Source organism: Arachis duranensis, chromosome 9, assembly GCF_000817695.3.
Source record: "Arachis duranensis cultivar V14167 chromosome 9, aradu.V14167.gnm2.J7QH, whole genome shotgun sequence".
Classification (NCBI taxonomy): domain Eukaryota; kingdom Viridiplantae; phylum Streptophyta; class Magnoliopsida; order Fabales; family Fabaceae; genus Arachis; species Arachis duranensis.
The window spans coordinates 108281954-108302035 of NC_029780.3; the positions used below are offsets into that span (position 1 = coordinate 108281954).

Here is a 20082-nt window from a genome sequence, read left to right on the forward strand (position 1 = left end):
AGAAAATGTATTTACAAGTTTAGAAAATATTAATTTATTTTTTAATAGAATAAATTATATATTGAATAACAAAAGTTGTTATCGGTTTCTTTTTAAACTAACTAATACTCAACGATGGTGTTTCGATACACCATATTACCAAAAAATATTAATCGATCTAATTACTTTTGTAATGACATAAGTTTATGAATTTGAAAATTTAAAAATTATTTCATAAAATGTGAAGTTTTAACAAGTAACAATGTTGATCATATTGTTTTGATTTCAAGAATGAATACTATAGCAATAAATAAATTTGTCCCAAGTAAATTTTAATAAAGACAAAAATTCATAAGTATTTCTATTAATGAAAAACTAATCTATTTTAAAGACAAATACAATTTTTTTTTATGGATTTTCTGACTTGGCAAGTCGAGAATTAATCCACCATATATTGATATTCTATTTATTAAGGGTCTGTCGCTAACTAATGGATTGTGATACACACAAGGCGAGATTCAAACTCCAAATACTTGTTTAAGCAAACAAATGAAATGACCATTCAATAAATTTAAATTGATTAAAATAAATATTAATTATTTTTAATATTTTTAAATTGTAAAATATTTATAATAATAATTACTATATATATTTTTATTTAAATTTTAATAAAAATTTTTATATAATTTTATATATTATCCCGTGTAAGACACGGAACATACACTAGTTAAATATTAATTTTAGTTTTTTTAAACAAATTAAAGTAATAAACATTAAACTTTAAACACTGTAGCAATTACCGTTTATTACTTACACACAATATCAATAATTGAAATGCAATTGCCCTTTTTTACACCACCAATAAAGATATGAAAGTGCAGTAATAACAAATGAAAATAAATCATTTCAATTTTTTAACAATTAAAAATGTAAAATGTGATAAATCATTAATTTTATAAGTGAAATTAAAAAATATATATTTAAAAAAATAAAAAATAAAAAATTATACTTTATCCACTAAATTGTTAAAAAAATTGAAAAGATCTATTTCTACAACAGATGTCTGATGGTTATGCGGTATGACACAAAGATGGAAAGGGAAATCCAAGCAAAGGGGCTTTGGTCCATACCGTACAATCGTGGGCCTACCACAAAATATCTTGTTGGATATCTTCTGGACTGCATGGTTTGTGGGCCCATCTTCTTTGGACCCAACACACCCTTTCACTGACACGTATAAGTGTATAACCGTCTTAGTTCTTAACCATCGAAATCCAATGCCACTTTTCTCTTCTTGCTTGTTCTGTTAAATCCAAGTTTTCACCAACTCTATAAGCCGAGCTCTAGTTCTGTAGACAACCAAAGCAAAGCGCAAAGTAGTTCGAGAGGCATAACAATAATAAATGAGCACATGGGCTGAGAGGAATTGGGACACACCATGACCATGTATTGCGAACAACTACCTCCTGAAATTTCTTGTGCTTTTCACTTTTGATATATATTTTCGACTTTTCCTCTTTCCCCAATCCCCATTCCAAACCAAAGTAGTGGACTATAATTAATTAATCATACAAAAATGTTAACAAAATACTTTATAAATGAACTGCTACAACTTTATGGTTCTTTATTAACAAGTCATAAACAATAAAAATATGCACAAAACTGAGAAAAGAATACTGATTAATTAGTGTTTGGCTTAATTAAGTGCATTGTAAAATGTAAACTGCTCAATCTGTGTCTCTATAAGATTTTAAATGATGACGTGGTGAACAGGCATTGGTCTTGGTCATGCACCTAACTGAAAGCGAACTGTATGAAGAAACAACCTCGAATCAATTCCCTATAAATTTCTGTTACTCGCAGCTATAACAGCCGCATCTCTCTCTCTCTGCTTAAAACTCACAGAAATGGTATCGAAGAACCCGAACCCCTCAGAGGGATTCTACCTCGATCCCAGTGCGCTCCCCAGCCTCGTTCCGTTGGCCGCAACCCCGGGGACGTCCACCGCCAACTCGGCGGAGGACCCCGCCAAGAAGACGCGGAAGCCATACACTATAACTAAATCTAGAGAGAGCTGGACCGAACCCGAGCACGACAAGTTCCTCGAAGCTCTTCAACTGTAAAGTCTCAATCTTTTTATCTTTCCAATTTATTTATTCTGAAATATGATGTAATGTGTGAATTATGAAGTTCAAATGTGACATGCATTTGTGGAGAATTGCTTCTGAGGAATTGGTACAATTACATGTGATTGTGAAGGTTTGAATTTTAAAATCTTGGGATCTATGGTGAATTTGGTGAGTTTGAAGATGTTGGGAGGGGTAAATTTCAAATTCTACCTGGAGTAGTGATGAATTGACAATGTAAGATAAAAAAAAAAAATGATAGCCAAGCTAGCGCTTCTCACTGTGAATGGTTGTGTGTTGCTGGATTCTGTGGCTGCTTTTACTTTGTTATCCGTTTCTAAGTGTAATGAGTTCTTTCAATTTTGTGGATTTCTTTTTTCACTCCTATTGGGAAGGAAGAAAACCTTTGTTCGCTAGTTACTTTATAGCATCAAAATATTTTCATCAGATGCTGAAATTATTTTTTAGTCTGATAATCTTGTATGAACGAACGAATTGAAGATTAGATATCAACTGGGCAAATGATGTAGCTGGGATAGAGCAGAGTTGTATTGTCACTTGTCCAGCGAGAGAATGGGAATTAGGAACAATAGGCAATAGCTTTAGCCTTTATGTACTAAAGTCGCATTTAAATATAGGTTTTAATTCACTTGTCAACTAGAGTAAATTCATGTGGGAGAAGCACATAAAAAGAACTAATTCAGTACGAAATTAGTAGCAAAATGAAGCGTTAAATTTTAATTTTAATCAGTACTGAAGAATCATATTTATGTTAAAAACTTGATACAGACTATTAAACTCACTAAATTAAATTTATCATTCAAATGCAAGTTAATTTGTAGTTCCTATCTCTGTTCGTTTTTTATATTTATTTTTTTATTTTTTTCTCGTCCTGCTGCTACCATTTTACATCATCTGATGATGCTTGTTCTTTTTATTCTGTATTTAGGTTTGACCGTGACTGGAAAAAGATTGAAGCATTTGTTGGATCGAAGACAGTTATCCAGGTAATTTCAGATGCAATTTTAGACTGGAAGGGAAATATGCTGTTTCCCTAAATTGATCGTTAGATTATAGCTTTTGCCACTTGCTTGAGGAATTAGAGGATGTCCAGAATGAAATTATGTAACTTTCTTTTTCCTTTTCTGCACTCCCTCTCCTTTTGGTCGTTGTGTGTTACTAGGTCATGATCTCCTTGGATTCCCATGTCATTCTCACTGACTTTTGATGCGCCTGTGCTGGTAGGCGTTTCTGTGAAACCTCTGTTCATTAAAATTTTCTTCTGCGGTGAGAGTGAGAGACAAAAGTTGTGAAACCATTTAGCATATCAACGTGCTGATCATTTGCTGAAAGTTTGAAGAGCATCAACTGTAGATTAATTGATGTATTATGTGAGTTCTATGTGCCTGCTATAGAAGGATTAAAATGTATTGAAATTTGAACTATAGAAAGTTGCAGATTCAATGAATTGATGGATATGACTGTATATGGAATTTATGTGTAAGAAATAGGTTAAAAGAATATCTTTTAGAGTTGATGGATTGACAGATCTGAAAGTATCTGAAATTTTATAAGAGTTGGTGTGTATCTTATTAAATTGACTTACAGATAACAGATGTCAGATGCCTCTATTCCCATTTAAGTTCTGAAAATTATTTTTTACTGAGTTTGCAGATACGTAGCCATGCACAGAAATACTTTCTAAAAGTTCAGAAGAGCGGGACAAGTGAACATCTTCCTCCACCCAGACCAAAACGAAAAGCCGCTCATCCATATCCTCAGAAAGCTTCTAAAAATGGTTGTAATCTTTGCCATACACTTTTTGGAAACACAATTCAGTTTTATCTAATAATTATAAGTGATATATCGCAGCACCAGTACTCGCGCAAGTATCTGGATCATTTCAGTCTTCATCTGCTTTGCTTGAATGTGGACATGTCCTGCAGCCTGATTCTTCAGCAATGCTTAAAACACCTATTGTTAGCACTGCGGTGTCTTCCTGGTCAAACAACACCCTGCAGCAAAAAACCAATGTATTGCATGGTATTAAAAGCTGCGACTTTCTATACTTGGAAAAATACATGACAAATAGTTAATGGAAGTTGTTTATGTGATTTGTTAAAGTTATTGACTAATTTCTTGTGTTTGCAATATCATGTATTTAGGGCAAAAAGTAAATAACTGTTGTAGTAGCAGCGAAAGCACTCCCAGAGCACAAGCACCTGGTGAATCTAATGTTCAAGGGAATAATAGCCATCCTTTGAGAGGCAAGCCTTTAAATATTTAATTTTCTATTTTTTCGTTTTTGATTGTTACATCACATTATACTGTATGCATGACAAGGTTGTATATTGCTGTTATAAGCATAGTCTGTACACATTGTGCTTTATAACTAAAGAATATTTGGCATAAGAAGTAATTATGGGGAGATGTATCCTCTAATGTGACAGTGTCGTATGACCTGGGCATGTGTAGATTTTTCACCATTGATTAGATACTATCATGAGTGCCAAACCAAACTTGGCCTTTCATGATCGATGGTAAAAATACACACATAATCAGGCTATGTTACAATTTGTTTAATATTTATTGTTGTTTCAATTGTCAATCTAACGTTTTCCCCTTTCATTCAGTTCTTCCGGATTTCACTCAAGTGTACCGGTTCATTGGCAGTGTATTTGACCCAAGCATAACTGGGCATCTACAGAAACTAAAAAGGATGGATCCTATAGATGTTGAAACGGTATGTTTGCCTGTGTTCTTACTGTCCAATGAATAATTTCTTTTGACAGTCCATTTCCATTTGCTTCAAACAAATAATTCCTACTCCTTAAATGGAGTTAAGATATTGAAACTTTATTTCTACAAAGGCTTTGAAATATTGACTTTGGACGAATATTAGAAATGTGACGTTATAAATTTATGTTAGAGAAGTACTTACCAAATCATACTCTGTTTAGGTGCTACTGCTGATGAGAAATCTGTCTATCAATTTAAGGAGCCCAGATTTTGAGGATCATGTAAGTATTTGTGTCATTGATCTTTATATTGCTATAACTAAATATGTAATGATGAGCAGAATATTTCCTGCTTGAGGCTCACCCCACTGTTATATTTTGGCATCTAAGTGCTTGATCTTTATAATGAATTTATTTCCTGAGGATACATAGCTTGAAGTGGTATGCTGATGTTCCTCATTTATTTGAAACTGTCTAAGTCGTGCCACATTCCTACAAAAGCATCACATACATATTGAAATTCTCATCTCTGTAGAAACTTGAACTGACTACTATGGTCGACATTAAATTGTATGCTCAAGGATAGAAGGAATGATAATGAGATTCATATATGTTCATGCAGAGAAGGTTGCTTGCCTCGTATGAGGTGGAACTTGAAACAGACAGCTACATCAATGCAGATAGACCTATGACTGGTGGGCAGTTGAAGACAGCTACTTAGATGCAGCAGAGGCAGAAAATGACTTCATTTTTCACAAATTAGATGTTGTCATTGATTAGGATTTTGCGTGATGAGATGAAGATGCCACGGAAGGGCAGCAAGCTGAGAGGTTCCAGACTAAGCAAGGGTTTCAATTCCCCGCATTCATTTAGATCATGTATATATCAATCAACTTGTTAGAAAAGAATACAATAAAGCCCCTATGTATAGCTTTCCTAGTTCTGTGTATGTATGTACAGGACCGAATATGTGTTTCAGACTTTTTGGTTTAATATCTAGCAACTAGCAAGGCAGTTTTTAGGCAGCACAAAAGTATAGACATTGACAGTATAAAATTTTTGATCTGGTTTATAAATAATGGAAGGCCATCGGGCCTGGTTTACTTGAAATCAATGTTTTCAAATAGAATCAAATATACTTACTATTTATTTATGACCTAATCTCAATTGGTTCATCAACCATGTACATTTCCCTTGAGCTTAATATGTTTAAGGAAAAGGTAGCAAAATCAAGGAATAAAACCAAAATTTTAAGTGTCGACTTTTCGAAAACTTCAATCGAACTATATCTTATCCTGACTGGTGATCAAATCAAACAGAATGCCAAGTTTGATGAAAGGCAACTGCATAGTTCTGCTAAAGTTACCACTTTATTCTTTAGCTGCTGTGCCATTATCTGTGATCACTAGTAAACATTCCCTTTGATGTAATACGGTATTTCAAGCAGCTAAATATACGTGTACCCATTTATTGCGTAAACTTTTTCTGATGCTAGCTACTGTATATAGATTTCGCAACTATTAGTATTTGACTGAAAAATGTGAAACATTCAAGCGGACAATTGTCCTTTTGGTTCCAGTTTGGACAACATATCTGGCTACTTGTCATTCACGAAATTTGAAGTACGGGTGCCACTGCCTTGTGTGCAAATTCATGATTGATGTTGCTATCACTATGAGAATCTAACCATGAATGGAAAAAAAATCAGCAACTGAAATCAAAACTTCCTACAAAAAACTCCCAAGGTACAGCTCTGCATTGAGTTCAGGTTCTGAAGTGGTGTCATTGCAACATGTGATACACTTTAGGTGCTGAGTTGACGTTTTCCTGTATTTATCTTCTGCTGGAGCTTAATTGACCAATTCGATTATCAGCCCTTTTCAGCTGATCATGAACTCTTCTCAGCTCATCGTGAGATAGAGCAAAGGGTTGACAAGCTGTGCTGGATGGGTGAGAGTGAGATGCTGCAGAAGAAGACATTGCTGAATAGATGGAGTTTTTATGGAAACTACTATGCATTTGTTCATCCCTTTGCAGATTCAGTTGATTGGAACAGAACTCTGTGTAAGAATGCTGTGCATGCGGAAGATAACCAAAGCCTTCCAATCCAGCTCCATGATGCACTATACGATCGTTCAGATGTGGTGCAGGACAGCTTTCATCATTGAGTAAAGATTCTACTAGCTTCTCAATCATATCGCGAGGTGAGCTTGGGGCGCTACTAGACATTGAATCATCAACCATTGTCAATTTTTCCACATCAGACATCAAGAATGGTCCATCAAAGCAAATCAAACTCTCCTCATCAGGCAAACAAAGTTCAAAGCTAGAATTTGATCTTCCATCTATGCTGCTGCTGTAAGAACTTGACTGTTTGTCACCTTCTACAGGAGAAGTAGAAGTGTCCGACTCTGAGAGATCACATATTTCGATTGCTGGTGGAGAAACATGGACACAAACTGGTATATTACTTAGTTTCATCTCCTGGATAAGGGTTTCATATTCCACTTCACCATGATTCTTTTGGTTATTCCCACAGTTCTCCTGGCTTAAGAAATTTGGTGGTTTGCTTCCCTGTAGCGGTTCCATGACAAGAGGAGTTCCTGGTGGATTCACCATCTGAAATTTTGAATGTGTTTCAAAGTCCATAAAGTGCATACTATCATCCAACATGGATAGAACGTTCAGAGTTGTATGTATATGGTTCATGGACTTGTGGAACAAACTCACCTGGTGGTGCTGGAGACAACAACCTTTGGTAGCCTTTGGTACTTTGGATGGTTGAATCAGACTTTCTCTTTGTGAAACATTCAAGTGTCTGGTTGCTGGAGACACCAGAGTTGTGCCTGAATATTCTTCAGAATCAGTGTTTTTGCTTGAATACCAAATTTCCTCCTTTGGCAGTCTGACTGTAACTGCATTTTAATTCATCTTCAGGTATTGCATATATATTGTATAATGGCCAATTCTATGGTGCCTGTAACTTTGGTGCCGAAATTGTCAAAGTTACCTTTTATGGTAAGTTTTAAATATTAAAAAATTGTTTACTTTTATATTTTTTAATTTAAATATTAAATTTTATCTCATTTTATTAAGTTAGGCAAATATATATAGGCACCATAGCATGCACCTTGTATAATACACAGTTCCATAACAAGTTTTGTCGTGTGTATCTTATCAACATGTGTAAAGCTTATCAGAATCAGCAACTTGACAACCTATGACGACTGCAATGAAGCACCAAATGACAGGATTGTACCTTTTCTCCATCTTTCGCCTTCTGCTTTTGCTTTATCTTGATTTGTGCTCTCAGCAGATCCGGGTGTATCACTATTAAGCAAGTCCTTACCATCGCTACTTGAAGGAGGGAATGCCTGAAAAAACAAAGAAGAAACAAAGAAGTTTCCACGCATTAAATAAATTCCTCGCAGACAAATTAATTTTCTGAGCACGAAAAAAAAAAATACTATAGCTGAAACCATACCTTGTAGATGCAAGGAGGCCGATAGGGTTCATTATTCCGATGCAGTAGATGATTAGCTTTATCCAGAATGTTGAGAGTAACTTAGGGTCAGACGTTCATGACATCCAGAATTTGTATCAAAACATAAATTTACGAAGCCGATCTTGTCAATGTAAAACCACAGTATTGCAACAATCATCCATAATAATATGATATAAGCATCAAAATACCAGGAACACAGAAAGGCGGCGATAGAAGACCCGATGCATCTTCTAAAAAACTGTTCAATAAATACACACAAATCAAGCAATCAACGGAAGGCGTCAGAGTAATCTTTCAAAACATAAAAGCAGAAAAGTTTTTTCCCTTCTTTATCTAATTTTTTTTTTACCGTGGAGATGAGAGCTTAACCTCCCTTGGCAATTTTACCGTACCATCCGCTTTGGCTAAGGAGAGAAGAAACTCTCTTGAATATGAAATTTTCGAGCGCCTGCATGCCAAATCAAAAGAACACCATTCACGTTGAGACAACACATAAGAATAGAGAGCAAAAAAGTGTACCTTTCAGAGGGAGAAGACGCCGAGAATACCGCAGTACCACTTTCTTCGCTCATTTTTGGGGAAAATATTCGGCCAACGTCAACGAGTCATTGACTCAAAATTGAAATCTGTTTTCTTTTTCCTTCTAGAGATTAGAGAAAGAAAGAATCTAGCTAGCGTAGGTTGCCGAAGCGAAAAGACGTGGATACACACTACACAACAATGCAGCTAAAGAAATCAAGAAATCGGTTAATCTCACTCGTGAAGGGAACGGAGCGGCAGGTATATCTTCGTTCTACTAACTGATGCGGAGGTTTAGCGTGAAAATATGGTTTTGGAAATTGGAATAACAAGAAAGAGAGAGGAAGAAACTTGGGTAGGAAGAAAGGCAGTAGAGAGAGGAAATACGTAAAACAAAAACAGCATGAGTGAAAGTGCGGAGTGAAGACCCGCTATACAGCAACTATTACTCTCACTAGCATATGTAGTATCAGCAAGAAGCATGGATTTTTACTTAATAATTTGAAGAAATTTTAATTCAATAGGTAATTAAATTATGAACAATTATTTATAATTTTTTTTAGAAGAGTGCTAGAAAATTAGTAACTTTTGTGATTTGTAGCTATCAAATAATTATTAATAATGATTTTAATAGTATGAGATTAGTATAAAATTTCATTTAATGACTCATATTTTTTGTTAGTTACATGTTGGTCAGAATTTAATAAAGATGTTCATCCATTTTTTTATTTTTTATTATTTTATTTTCGTGTCAAAAGATATCCTTCATCCAGCGAGGAATGGATAGTTGATAACTACAAAAGCAAAAATATGAAATGTACATCCACCGCCGTTTAGAAAATATTGCGCTTAGTCCACTTCCTCCATCTTGCTCTCCTCAGCACCCTCGTCGTCCAATGCCGGCATTTCTTCGTCCACACCAGTGTCCTCATCAATACTGAGACCCAGCTTGAGCATCCTGTGGATTCTGGCAGCGAAAATGTTGGGATCATCAAGGCTGAAGCCAGAAGTCAAGAGTGCTGTCTCAAACAGAAGCAACACGAGGTCCTTCACTGATTTGTCGTTCTTGTCAGCTTCAGCCCTCTTCCTCAGCTCTTCCATGATTCCATTGTCGGGATTGATCTCCATGGTCTTCTTGCTGGACATGTACCCACTCATGTTGTTATCCCTCAGTGCCTGAGCCTTCATGATCCTCTCCATGTTTGCACTCCAACCATATTCACCTGTCACCACACAGCATGGCGACTCCACAATCCTATCTGAGACAACCACCTTCTCTACTTTGTCCCCCAACATCTCCTTCATCACCTTGCAGAGCTCCTCAAACGACTTCTTCTTCTCCTCTTTTTTCTTCTTCTCTTCCTCGCTGTCATCATCAAGCTTCAATCCTTCCTTTGTAGCAGACACCATCTTCTTCCCGTCGTACTCCTTCAATTGTCCAACAGCATACTCGTCAATGGCATCCACCATGAACAGAACCTCATACCCCTTCTTCTTTAGCCTCTCCAAGAACGGGGAGTTCTCAACAGCCTTCTTGCTCTCTCCAGTGATGTAGTAAATCTCCTTCTGACCTTCCTTCATTCTCGTAACATAATCCTTCAAGCTTGTCATCTCATCTCCACTCTTAGTAGAATGGTACCTAAGCAAATCAGCCAGCTTGGCTCTGTTCTGGCTATCCTCATGGATACCCAACTTCAAGTTCTTGGAGAAAGCATCATAGAACCTGTTGTAGTCTTCCTTGTTCTCTGCGATTTCATTGAACATCTCAATGCACTTCTTCACTAGATTCTTCCTGATCACCTTCAAGATTTTGTTCTGCTGCAGCATCTCACGAGAGATGTTGAGGGGCAAGTCATCAGAGTCAACAACACCCTTGACAAATCCAAGGTACTCAGGGATGAGCTCCTCACAGTTGTCCGTGATGAACACCCTCCTCACATAGAGCTTCATATTGTTCATCTTCTTCCTTGTGTCAAACAGATCAAAAGGTGCCCTTCTTGGAACAAATAGAATGGCCTTAAACTCAAGCTGACCCTCCACTGAGAAATGCTTCACAGCTAAATGGTCTTCCCAGTCGTTGGTGAGGCTCTTGTAGAAGGAAGCATACTCCTCCTTGGTAATCTCCTCAGGCTTTCGGAGCCAAATAGGTTTCTGCTTGTTAATGAGTTGCCACTCGTGGGAGACTTCCTTGATCTTCTTCTTCTTCTTGGAGTCCTTCTCCTTCTCTTCATCAACTTCCTCAACGTCTCCTTCCTCCACCTTCTTAGGCTCGTCATCTTCATCGTCGCTGATCTCCTTCTCAGTTGTCTTCTCAGTCCAAAGGTAGATAGGGTAGCTAATGAACTCCGAGTGTTTCCTCACAAGATCCTTAATCCTCCTCTCCTCCAAATATTCCAACTGGTCATAAAATCAATCATTCATCATTCATATAGTTCTACAATTCAACCATGTTATGAATCAATTGACAAATGTACTCTATTTGTGGTTACCTGGTCTTCCTTGAGGAACAAGGTAATCTTAGTACCCCTTCCAAGTGGTTCACCATTGACATCCCTAGTAACAGTGAATGATCCACCGGCCTGAGATTCCCAAATGTATTGCTCATCGTCGTTGTGCTTGGTGGTGACAATCACCTTCTCTGCAACCAAGTAAGCAGAGTAGAAACCAACACCGAATTGGCCAATCATGCTGACATCAGCACCTGCCTGCAGCGCCTCCATGAATTCCTTCGTCCCGGACCTCGCAATGGTGCCCAAATTGTTCACCAAATCTAAAAAAACCACGCACAGAAACAAGAATCATATGAGCATAAAATAGCAAGTTTGAAAAAAAAAAGGATATCTTTAAACAGTTGCATTATCACCTGCTTTGGTCATTCCAATGCCGCTGTCGATAATGGAGAGGGTCTTGTTGGTCTTGTCAGGGACGAGCCTGATGAAAAGCTCAGGCTTGGCGTCCAGCTTGGTCTTGTCCGTGAGGCTCTCGAATCGAATCTTATCCAATGCCTGAATATAACAATGCACAAGTCAGAATCCAAAATTCAATAGAAAGAGAGCATGTGAAAACGGAGGAAAATACGTACGTCAGAGGCATTGCTGATGAGTTCGCGAAGGAAGATCTCCTTGTTGGAGTAGAAGGTGTTGATGATGAGGCTGAGAAGCTGGTTGATCTCAGCCTGAAATGCAAAGGTCTCGACTTCACCCATCTGAACATCCGCCATTGCCATACCACGAAGAAGAACGCTAAGGTTGAATCTCGCAAAACTAGCACAGGTACTTTTTCTTTTTCTTTCTTTGTTCTGATGAAGAATGAAGGGAGAAGAAGGGAATTTAAATGAGGAGAGGAACCAACAGTTACAGAGGTTCTCGACTCTTCTACCTTTCTCTCGACCCAATGGAAAAAAGGCGGGAGCTGCCAAACGCTGCCGTTTAGGGGTTCTGTTGTTGCCATGTCAGCAAATCGCTGGACTTTCCATCTCGAGCCTGTTCCTCCTTGTAAGTTGTAACGGTTTTTGTTCGGAGCTCTTTTATTTCTTATTTTTAATTTTAAGCTTTTAGATTTGAGAATGAAAAATTGGTTATGATTAGAAGTATATAAATTAGTGATTCTATAAAATAACTAACACAAGTAACATGTATAGAGACCTTCTTGTTGTTCTCAAACAGAATAATTAAACTTAAACCATGCCATTGAGTGGGAAGAAGAAGAAAAAAGGAGTTGCAAGATTTGTATTATTTATTTATTTATTAAAATTAAAAAGGAGAAAATTTAAAGTGAACAAGTCTGGAGTTGAAGTCTATCAATGGGGAGTTTGTCAGTTGGATAAGGACAGTCATGGGCTTCTGTCTTGAGAGGAAGCAAATCACAAGGCTGAGGAGTGACATTTTTTGTAACTCCAGAGACATCCGTGCAATTCCATTGAAGCTTCTTCTTCTCTTGACTGAGTCGAATATCGACATTTGAAATGCATATTCCACTAAAGGGGTCCTTGGAGATGCCTTCGAGTCTTGCTGAGTATGTGACATTGTCAGCAGTGAAGTCTCTGTAGTTTATCCCAGTGATTTGAGGAAGCGCGTTTGGATCAAAACCATTATCAGGATGCGAGCCATATGAACCGGTGATCCAGAAGACATACTTCATGGTGTGCAATTGAGCTCCCTTGACAAATATGTCCTTAACATACCCTCCTCTGCCAATTGCTGTCTTGATTCTAACCGCCGATTGCGTGTTGATGGCCGTGATGTCTTCAGCCCTCATATCTCGGATGCCACCGGACATTTCACTGCCTAATGCAATCATGGCGCTGTCGGGGGATATGCATGTCAGTCTCCTGATGATCACGTGTTCCGTTGGCTTCCCGAATTTGATTCCGTATTCATCCCACCCACTCTTCACTGCAATGCAGTCATCTCCCGATACAATGTAGCAGTCTTCAATCCTAGTGTTTCTGCATGAATCTGTCAACAAACAATGCACTTCACTCCTACTATTCCTCAATATAAATACCACCTGCAACTTCAAACATTAACATTACCTGGGTTTATTCCATCTGTGTTGGGAGAGTCAACTGGTGCAACAATCGTAAGCCCTTGAATTATTATATTACTGGAAACATATATCATATGAAACTTGTGCTCACAAATTGAGAGTGAAAACATACACAGTACGTATATCAAGGATAATTATCAAACCTGCTGTATATCGGATGAACAAACCAGGATGGAGAATTGAGCAGAGTGAGATTTGAAATCTGGATTTGATTAGAGTACATGATCTCTATCAAGTATGGTCTAGTCAGTTTGGTTTGGTTCTGTTTGAACTTGGTCCACCAATATGACCCTTGCCCGTCAATTGTGCCATTAGCACCTTATAAATACATAGACAGTTACAAATTTGTAGACTTCAAAATGATCAACTAAATATATATAATTATTTTTTATAGTTACCGGTGATCACAACATCAGTGAGGTTAGTTCCAAAAATGAGGCTGCTAAATCTTCCATCAGGAGCATCTCTTCCCCTTCCATAAGACGGTAGAACAGGAAGTGGAGGCCATTCTGATTCATCCTGTCAATATGCATCATTCATATATTATGAACATAAAAATTAAATGGCCATGTATATGTATTTATATATACCTGAGATGCAAGAATGAGAGCACCCTTTTGGAGAAAGAGAGTGAAATAGCTTGTGAGATTAAAGCTTCCAGTGAGCCATTTGCCAGGTGGCACAACAAGCTGTGCACCACCATCAGATGCATAGTGGCTCAGGTTGCTTATTGCATATTTAAATGCCTTTGTGTTGGAAGTTTTTCCATCACCAACGCCACCAAAATCAGTCAATACCGCACTGTGCTTTCTGCAGTTGATTGCAGGATATTCAATGCCGTTAAATCTTCTGCATTCTGCTACTGATCCCAGTATCACAACCACGGATATCACACCAATCACCTGAACAAGCATACAATCATCAATCAATATCCTGAAACAGAAACACTGAGAGGGTGAAAAGGAAGTGTTAGCGACGTACGTAGCAAGGTTTTGGAGAGTGCTTCATGGTGTATGTTATGGATGGTGCTGCGATCACCATCAGAGAGAGACATATATATATACAGAAAGAGAGAGTGTGTAATAAGTATGTATGTAACGGAAATGGGATGAAAATATTCTTGGAGGGTGATTATGGAATGAAATCACAATTAAATGAATTAATTTTTAGATTCGTTAACTATTTAGTATGAGCTTTCAAGTTTAAACTATATATAGAAATATAGAATTGAATTTTTCAGTTAGCAGATATATTCGTCTGAAAAGCTTACGGTACAAAATATTAGTAATTATGGTCAATAGCAAATATCGTTTTTGTGCGTGAAATAATTACATTGTTCATTATATCAAATATTTTTAGTATTTGCTATGAAGAAAATATAACTGATTTTCAGACATATATAATGATTAATATTTCATGTACCAAAATTTAATTTTTTATAGACTTAATTAATTGTCTATCAAACATGCATAAACCTAGTCATTCTATTGTCATCAACACAAGAATAATTAGTTTGAATAATTATGCACGATACTATGCAAAAATAAGATAGATGTGTTGTCAAAACTAGTTGTTTATGAATGTTTTCTTTCAAAAAATATATTATTATCCGTCAATCAGATAAACATGAGTGACAACAAGCTGTGACACTAAATATATTACTTACTATGTTTTAATATATTTGGAAAAAATACAAAATTTAATATTTAAAAGTAACTATTTATTTATAATTCCTATAACGTTTTTTCAATAACATTTTTATCACATGTATCTACAGATTTTTTTTTTGGTGTTACACGACATTGAATTAGGGATATAGGAGGAAGGAAAACGTCAATCTGCCTTAAGGTGGTACTTACAAGTTACTACAAGTCGGCATCATTTTACTCCAAAAACAATTCTATTTATATTTTAAAATCAATTACTAAATTAATTATTATGTATTTACATAATATATTTGTTTCATCTATTCATAAAGTCTTAAATAGTATTGATTCGAGTGAGTTTCGTGAAAAATAAATTAAGTAAAAAATAATGGTTAAGATAAGATATTTGGGGTAAATAAATTTGTGAAGAAAAATACTTCTATTAATGGCAAATAAGCAATACAAGAATTAATGATGAGAAATAGAGGTGAAAAACAAGTGTTGAGACCTCCACTAATGTCATAAGAGGATGAATGAGCTTTGTTTAAAGTGGACAGGGGTTGGTTAATGGTTGTCGAGTGTTTTGGTGGGACACTATAACGTCAGTTTTTACTCGTGAAGGTAGTGAATGAAATGAAGAACAATGAAAGGAAATTTGGGTAGAGGAAAAGATGGATTTTTTAGCTTATTAGATCTAGAAGAAGGTGAATGTGAAAGTGAAAAGTAGTGAAAGTGAAGGTGAAAGTCTGGTTGAAGGTCTGTGAAGAAAAAGACGATGATTTGAAGAGATGGCTTGAGGTCCTTTTATAGTGTAAAACCATGATGAAGAAGAAATTTATTGTCCAATGATTTTTAATCTGATATTTGATTTACTGCTTTTTTCAAAATATCTTTAGGTATTCGTGTCACCTCAAGTCTTATCAACTGGAAAGGTAAGAAGTTGATTTTTACAAGTTAAACTAAAGCTCATGGTATGTGACATGAGTGAAGGGACATCTAGTTTGATTTTTTTTTAACTAGATGACACATTTACACTCCAAATCCAACCAATTCACTTTCACTAATATAATTCCCACGGAAGAGAAATTCAACTCTTCAAGGTGTTCTTTTGGGTTCCATCCTTTTACCCAATATCTCTAGGAGGAACTTAACCCTTTTTTGACCATGTTTTTAGATCATTATAAAAATTATTTATATACAAAAAAGGTTTATATTTTTAGTATACAATCAAGTATGAAAATAAAATTCATTTATTGTTGTTAATGAATATTTCTTGTTTTAAGACTTATTTTTAAAAGGAATATTGTTAATTGCAGTTAGAATTGACTCAGATATAAGATATATAAATTAATATTTTTCTCTTTTTTGGAATGATGTATTAAAATATATAAATTAATGTTATCCATCTAATGTTACCTTCATTCTGTTAATCTCCTAATTAAGAATGAATACCCCATCCGACTCCTAACAATTACCTCAAAAGGACAATGAAGTTTCCAAAAAAAAAACACCTAATACAGCCCCTGATATTTTTTTTGAGACTGATTAGCCCCTGTGCCAAAAAAATAACATGAATTTTTTTGGCACAGGGGCCTCGTTGTCCTTTCGAGGTAATTGTCAGGGGTCGGGTTGGATTTTTTTTGTTAAGGGCCTCGTTGTCTTTCGAGATAATTGTCAAGGGCTATTTTGGGTTTTATTCCCTAATTAATCAAACCTAATCAATACGATTAAATTCTCATAGTGATACTTGAAATTCACGACTTTTATTATTTTAGTTCTTCGTATTTAAAATTTATTATACTGATTTTAGTCTCTGAATCCTTTTTAACGTTGAGTCAACCAATAGAATACTAAGCTAGCTCTGACTTGCCATGTTAGACATATAGCTAAATAGCATTTTTTCGTTTTAGCTCTTAAATAAGGTAAAAATAAAGTCGTTTTGAAAAATAAAGAGAGATATAACGATTTGCATATCAGATAAATTCTTCTTCTTTTCGTTTTTATTTTGTTTAAGTGGCAAATGAAACAACATTGCTTAGCCATGCGTCCAGCGTGATAAGTCAGAGCCAATTCAACATTTAGTTCGCTGATTTATTACTAAAAAAGATTCATCGAGCAATATGGTGTCCAAGACTAAATCTCAAGGACCAGTATAGATAATTTTAAATTCGAGAAACTAAAATAATGAAAGCGATGAATCTGAGGGATCACTTTGAGGATTTAGTCGATCAATACATTTAATGGAAGAGACAAAGGCTAATTTAAACCAATCGTCGCATATTTTGTTTTATAAATAAATAAAAAATATAGTTGATGATACATACTTTAAATGTTCGTGATATAAAAAGTTCAATTATTATTTAAAAATTATTAGTTTATATTTTTAAAATGTTCAACTTAATTTAATATATTTTTGTTGTGCTTTCATAACTAATAAAGTTTCAAACTAATTACAATGATTTATCTGTTTCCAAATGCTTGCTCACATCCGTTTCATAGGTTTTGTTACCAGCATTTGAAGATGTCATATTAGGGGTCGATAACAAATTTTACATGAGACATTTGTATAACAATTTCAAGAAAAAAAATTTTGATTTGGAGTTGAAGAACAGAATGTAAAAATGTACAAAAGTAACACATTAGAGAGAGTGGGAGAACAAAATGATGAGAGCGGTTAATGAGATTCCCAACCATTCTTGTTAGTTCCGATCCCGAAAAGAAAGGAAGAATTTTTTTACAAAGTTTTCGTGCATTTCGACATTTAAACAGCATTTAAATTAGGTTTTAGCCCTGATCTAGATTTACATTTCATTCAAAATGTGATACCCTTATTAATAACATGAGTGAAAGTTTTAATGTTGTGATAATAGAGACTAAAGAGAAGTCTACTGTAACTATGTTAGAGGACATTAGAATGTATCTCATGACTAGATAAACTGTCAATAAGAATAAAATTCAGCATTACCAAAAAAGTATAATGCCTATAATTAAAAAGAAGCTAGAGAAAAGGGCAAGAATAGCTAGGGTTTGGAGGTCATACTGGTCAGCTGCTAATAAATATGAGATCATGTGTGGATTAGATAAATTTGTTGTAGATCTTGTTGCCTCCGAATGTTCTTGCATGAAGTGACAAATGAGTAAAATTCCATGTCCTTATGTCATTCGTTACATTAACTTCAATGGATTGGACTTGAAATTCTATGTGGATGACTACTACAAGAAGGATGTTTACTTAAAATGCTAATAGGAAGTGATACACTCTTACTAAGAAGTGAGACACTCTTTAAATGGACTAGGTCTATAGAAGAGAACCCAATATGATGATGTCATACCACTTCTGTATAGGAAATCAAGTCATAGACCATAGAAGAAGAAAAAGCAAGGTCATAGAAGAAGAGAGAGCAAAAGCCAAAATCACTTATCAAAGAGGGGTCAAATTTAAAAATGCTCTAACTGTAATGCTGTAAGACACAATAAGAGGGACTGCATAAAGTCTAAAGATAATGTATGTGCCTATCTTCTAGTGTTTACTTTGCTTATATGTATATATTTCACCTTTTGCTTATGTATTTAATTTTGATTCTGTAAATTTGATGACCTTGATAAGCCCAAATCTCAACACAACAACAAACTACCAAAACTTCTAAAAGAGAGAGAAAGGCATCATTCTCACCTACTCAAATAGTTAAGAAAGAGAACAAGAGAAATAAAGTCTTCTCACAACTTACTTAACCAATGACAACAAAAAACTGGCTTAATGCAGCAGTAGAGGCCAACACTCTAGCAATTCAGCCCAATAATGCATCAATTCAATCCAAGAAATTAGGTGCTATAGCAGCTCAGCCCAACCCTAAAACACCTTCAAGCTATCCATTGACTAAAAACAAAAGTGTAGCAGCAACAGGATCCTACAAGAAGAAACAATTATTAAGTCAACTAACTGAAAAAAAAAGCTTTTTTTTTTGTGATCCAGACTGGTGCACCACATATTTTTCCACCAAAGATCAATCTAATGGCAAAATTACCTTTTAGAGTTTGGAGACATCTCTAGATTTTGTTTGTTATGTTATTTTGGTTATCATTTGGTTACTCAATAGGAAATAATATTTTGTCCAACGTTTCGATTACTGTTATTTGATTTTAGGTGTTTAAGTATCTTTAACTATCTTTGGTCGTGTTGAATTGTGTTTTTTGTTTAAGTGGCATGGACCAGTGTAAATTATGGTTTGGGTTTAGATTTGTTTAAACTATGTGTTGAATTGTGAAATTTTAAGTTGTTTTTAATTGAAATTGACCAGTGGGTCATTACTAGATTCATAATTCTCATGCTTACATATTATTATATTGAGATTTTGATTTAAATTTGGAAATGTTAACATCAATTTCATTCATAACTTCAAACAGTGACACAAACAATACATCATGAAACTATTGTAAGATCTCAAATTTACCTAAAAATTTACCAATCCAACACAACAATCTTCTAAAATAGCCTAACTAATCATTAGAAATGTAGGTGCACTCCATATGATTGCCTTAACTTATATGGATTCCGCAGCAACAAAAATATAAAACCAATCTACCCAACTATCCCTAAAGTAGCGACAACCTTAAGCTTTTATTCACTATCCTTCAATCTTACTTTTAAGTTTGTAATTTTTCTCCTAATCCTTGCAATTTTCAGTATCTTGTTGTGTTCCTCCAGGCTTCGACCCAACGAAAAAAAATCACATCCATCCTGAACATGTGACAGCCCAACACCATAAATAGAAAGACTAAGATTCCCAAACACTAATTCACAAAATAATATCAAGAACGTACCTCATATTAAACGTAACCCCGAAATCTTTGGCCTGAATTTTCATTTGTTGAGGAAGTTTGCAGAACTGTCCTCTCTTCATGTCCGCATAGCAACTCCTTACTATGTGCAGGAGATCGAAATCGTGAAGATCTTGAACTCTGGGATGCATGGACTCATCGTTGTTGAATCCTAGCTCTTCTTCTTTCCTTTGAGGATTCGA

At 35.5% G+C, this 20082-nt stretch overlaps 4 protein-coding genes across 5 annotated transcripts; 1 reads left to right on the forward strand and 3 right to left on the reverse strand.

The window, feature by feature from the left end:
- Nucleotides 1–1833: 1833 nt before the first annotated feature.
- Nucleotides 1834–5953, forward strand: LOC107466842 (protein REVEILLE 6). Of its 2 annotated transcripts, none has more exons than XM_016085851.3 (8): nucleotides 1834–2098; nucleotides 3055–3112; nucleotides 3780–3903; nucleotides 3978–4148; nucleotides 4271–4372; nucleotides 4739–4848; nucleotides 5066–5125; nucleotides 5471–5953. In XM_016085851.3, exons 1-8 carry the CDS (start codon nucleotides 1887–1889, stop codon nucleotides 5486–5488), a joined length of 855 nt encoding a protein of 284 aa, XP_015941337.1. In that variant the 5' UTR covers nucleotides 1834–1886; the 3' UTR covers nucleotides 5489–5953. The 2 variants fall into 2 exon arrangements, with proteins under 2 accessions (XP_015941337.1, XP_015941336.1); XM_016085850.3 differs by having other exon boundaries at nucleotides 1837–2098; nucleotides 5466–5953.
- Nucleotides 5954–6676: 723 nt separating this feature from the next.
- Nucleotides 6677–8325, reverse strand: LOC110275325 (uncharacterized). Its single transcript, XM_052254380.1, has 4 exons — nucleotides 8311–8325; nucleotides 8103–8217; nucleotides 7574–7758; nucleotides 6677–7462 (listed from the first exon to the last, which is right to left on the reverse strand). Exons 1-4 carry the CDS (start codon nucleotides 8323–8325, stop codon nucleotides 6677–6679), a joined length of 1101 nt encoding a protein of 366 aa, XP_052110340.1.
- Nucleotides 8326–9716: 1391 nt separating this feature from the next.
- On the reverse strand, nucleotides 9717–12143 carry LOC107466826 (heat shock protein 83). The gene is made up of 4 exons (XM_016085834.3): nucleotides 11950–12143; nucleotides 11731–11872; nucleotides 11357–11637; nucleotides 9717–11264 (listed from the first exon to the last, which is right to left on the reverse strand). The coding sequence occupies exons 1-4, from the start codon at nucleotides 12091–12093 to the stop codon at nucleotides 9717–9719; spliced, it is 2115 nt and encodes a 704-aa protein (XP_015941320.1). The 5' UTR covers nucleotides 12094–12143.
- Nucleotides 12144–12635: 492 nt separating this feature from the next.
- On the reverse strand, nucleotides 12636–20082 carry LOC107466830 (probable polygalacturonase). The gene is made up of 8 exons (XM_052254711.1): nucleotides 19883–20082; nucleotides 18790–18969; nucleotides 14397–14443; nucleotides 14006–14317; nucleotides 13814–13934; nucleotides 13559–13733; nucleotides 13402–13472; nucleotides 12636–13324 (listed from the first exon to the last, which is right to left on the reverse strand). Exons 3-8 carry the CDS (start codon nucleotides 14421–14423, stop codon nucleotides 12636–12638), a joined length of 1395 nt encoding a protein of 464 aa, XP_052110671.1. The 5' UTR covers nucleotides 14424–14443; nucleotides 18790–18969; nucleotides 19883–20082.

Coding starts and splice junctions, on each gene's coding strand:
- LOC107466842 (XM_016085850.3), top strand. CDS start 1,887: ATGGTATCGAAGAACCCGAACCCCTCAGAGGGATTCTACCTCGATCCC. Junction 3,113..3,779: donor GATCGAAGACAGTTATCCAG/GTAATTTCAGAT, acceptor CTGAGTTTGCAG/ATACGTAGCCATGCACAGAA. Junction 5,126..5,465: donor GCCCAGATTTTGAGGATCAT/GTAAGTATTTGT, acceptor ATGTTCATGCAG/AGAAGGTTGCTTGCCTCGTA.
- LOC107466830 (XM_052254711.1), bottom strand. CDS start 14,423: ATGAAGCACTCTCCAAAACCTTGCTAC. Junction 14,318..14,396: donor ACTCTCCAAAACCTTGCTAC/GTACGTCGCTAA, acceptor ATGCTTGTTCAG/GTGATTGGTGTGATATCCGT. Junction 13,935..14,005: donor CTCTCATTCTTGCATCTCAG/GTATATATAAAT, acceptor GCATATTGACAG/GATGAATCAGAATGGCCTCC.
- LOC110275325 (XM_052254380.1), bottom strand. Junction 7,759..8,102: donor AGGCGAAAGATGGAGAAAAG/GTACAATCCTGT, acceptor ATTAAAATGCAG/TTACAGTCAGACTGCCAAAG. Junction 7,463..7,573: donor GTTGTCTCCAGCACCACCAG/GTGAGTTTGTTC, acceptor TCAAAATTTCAG/ATGGTGAATCCACCAGGAAC.
- LOC107466826 (XM_016085834.3), bottom strand. CDS start 12,093: ATGGCAATGGCGGATGTTCAGATGGGTGAAGTCGAGACCTTTGCATTT. Junction 11,873..11,949: donor TCATCAGCAATGCCTCTGAC/GTACGTATTTTC, acceptor TGTTATATTCAG/GCATTGGATAAGATTCGATT. Junction 11,265..11,356: donor TGTTCCTCAAGGAAGACCAG/GTAACCACAAAT, acceptor TTTTATGACCAG/TTGGAATATTTGGAGGAGAG.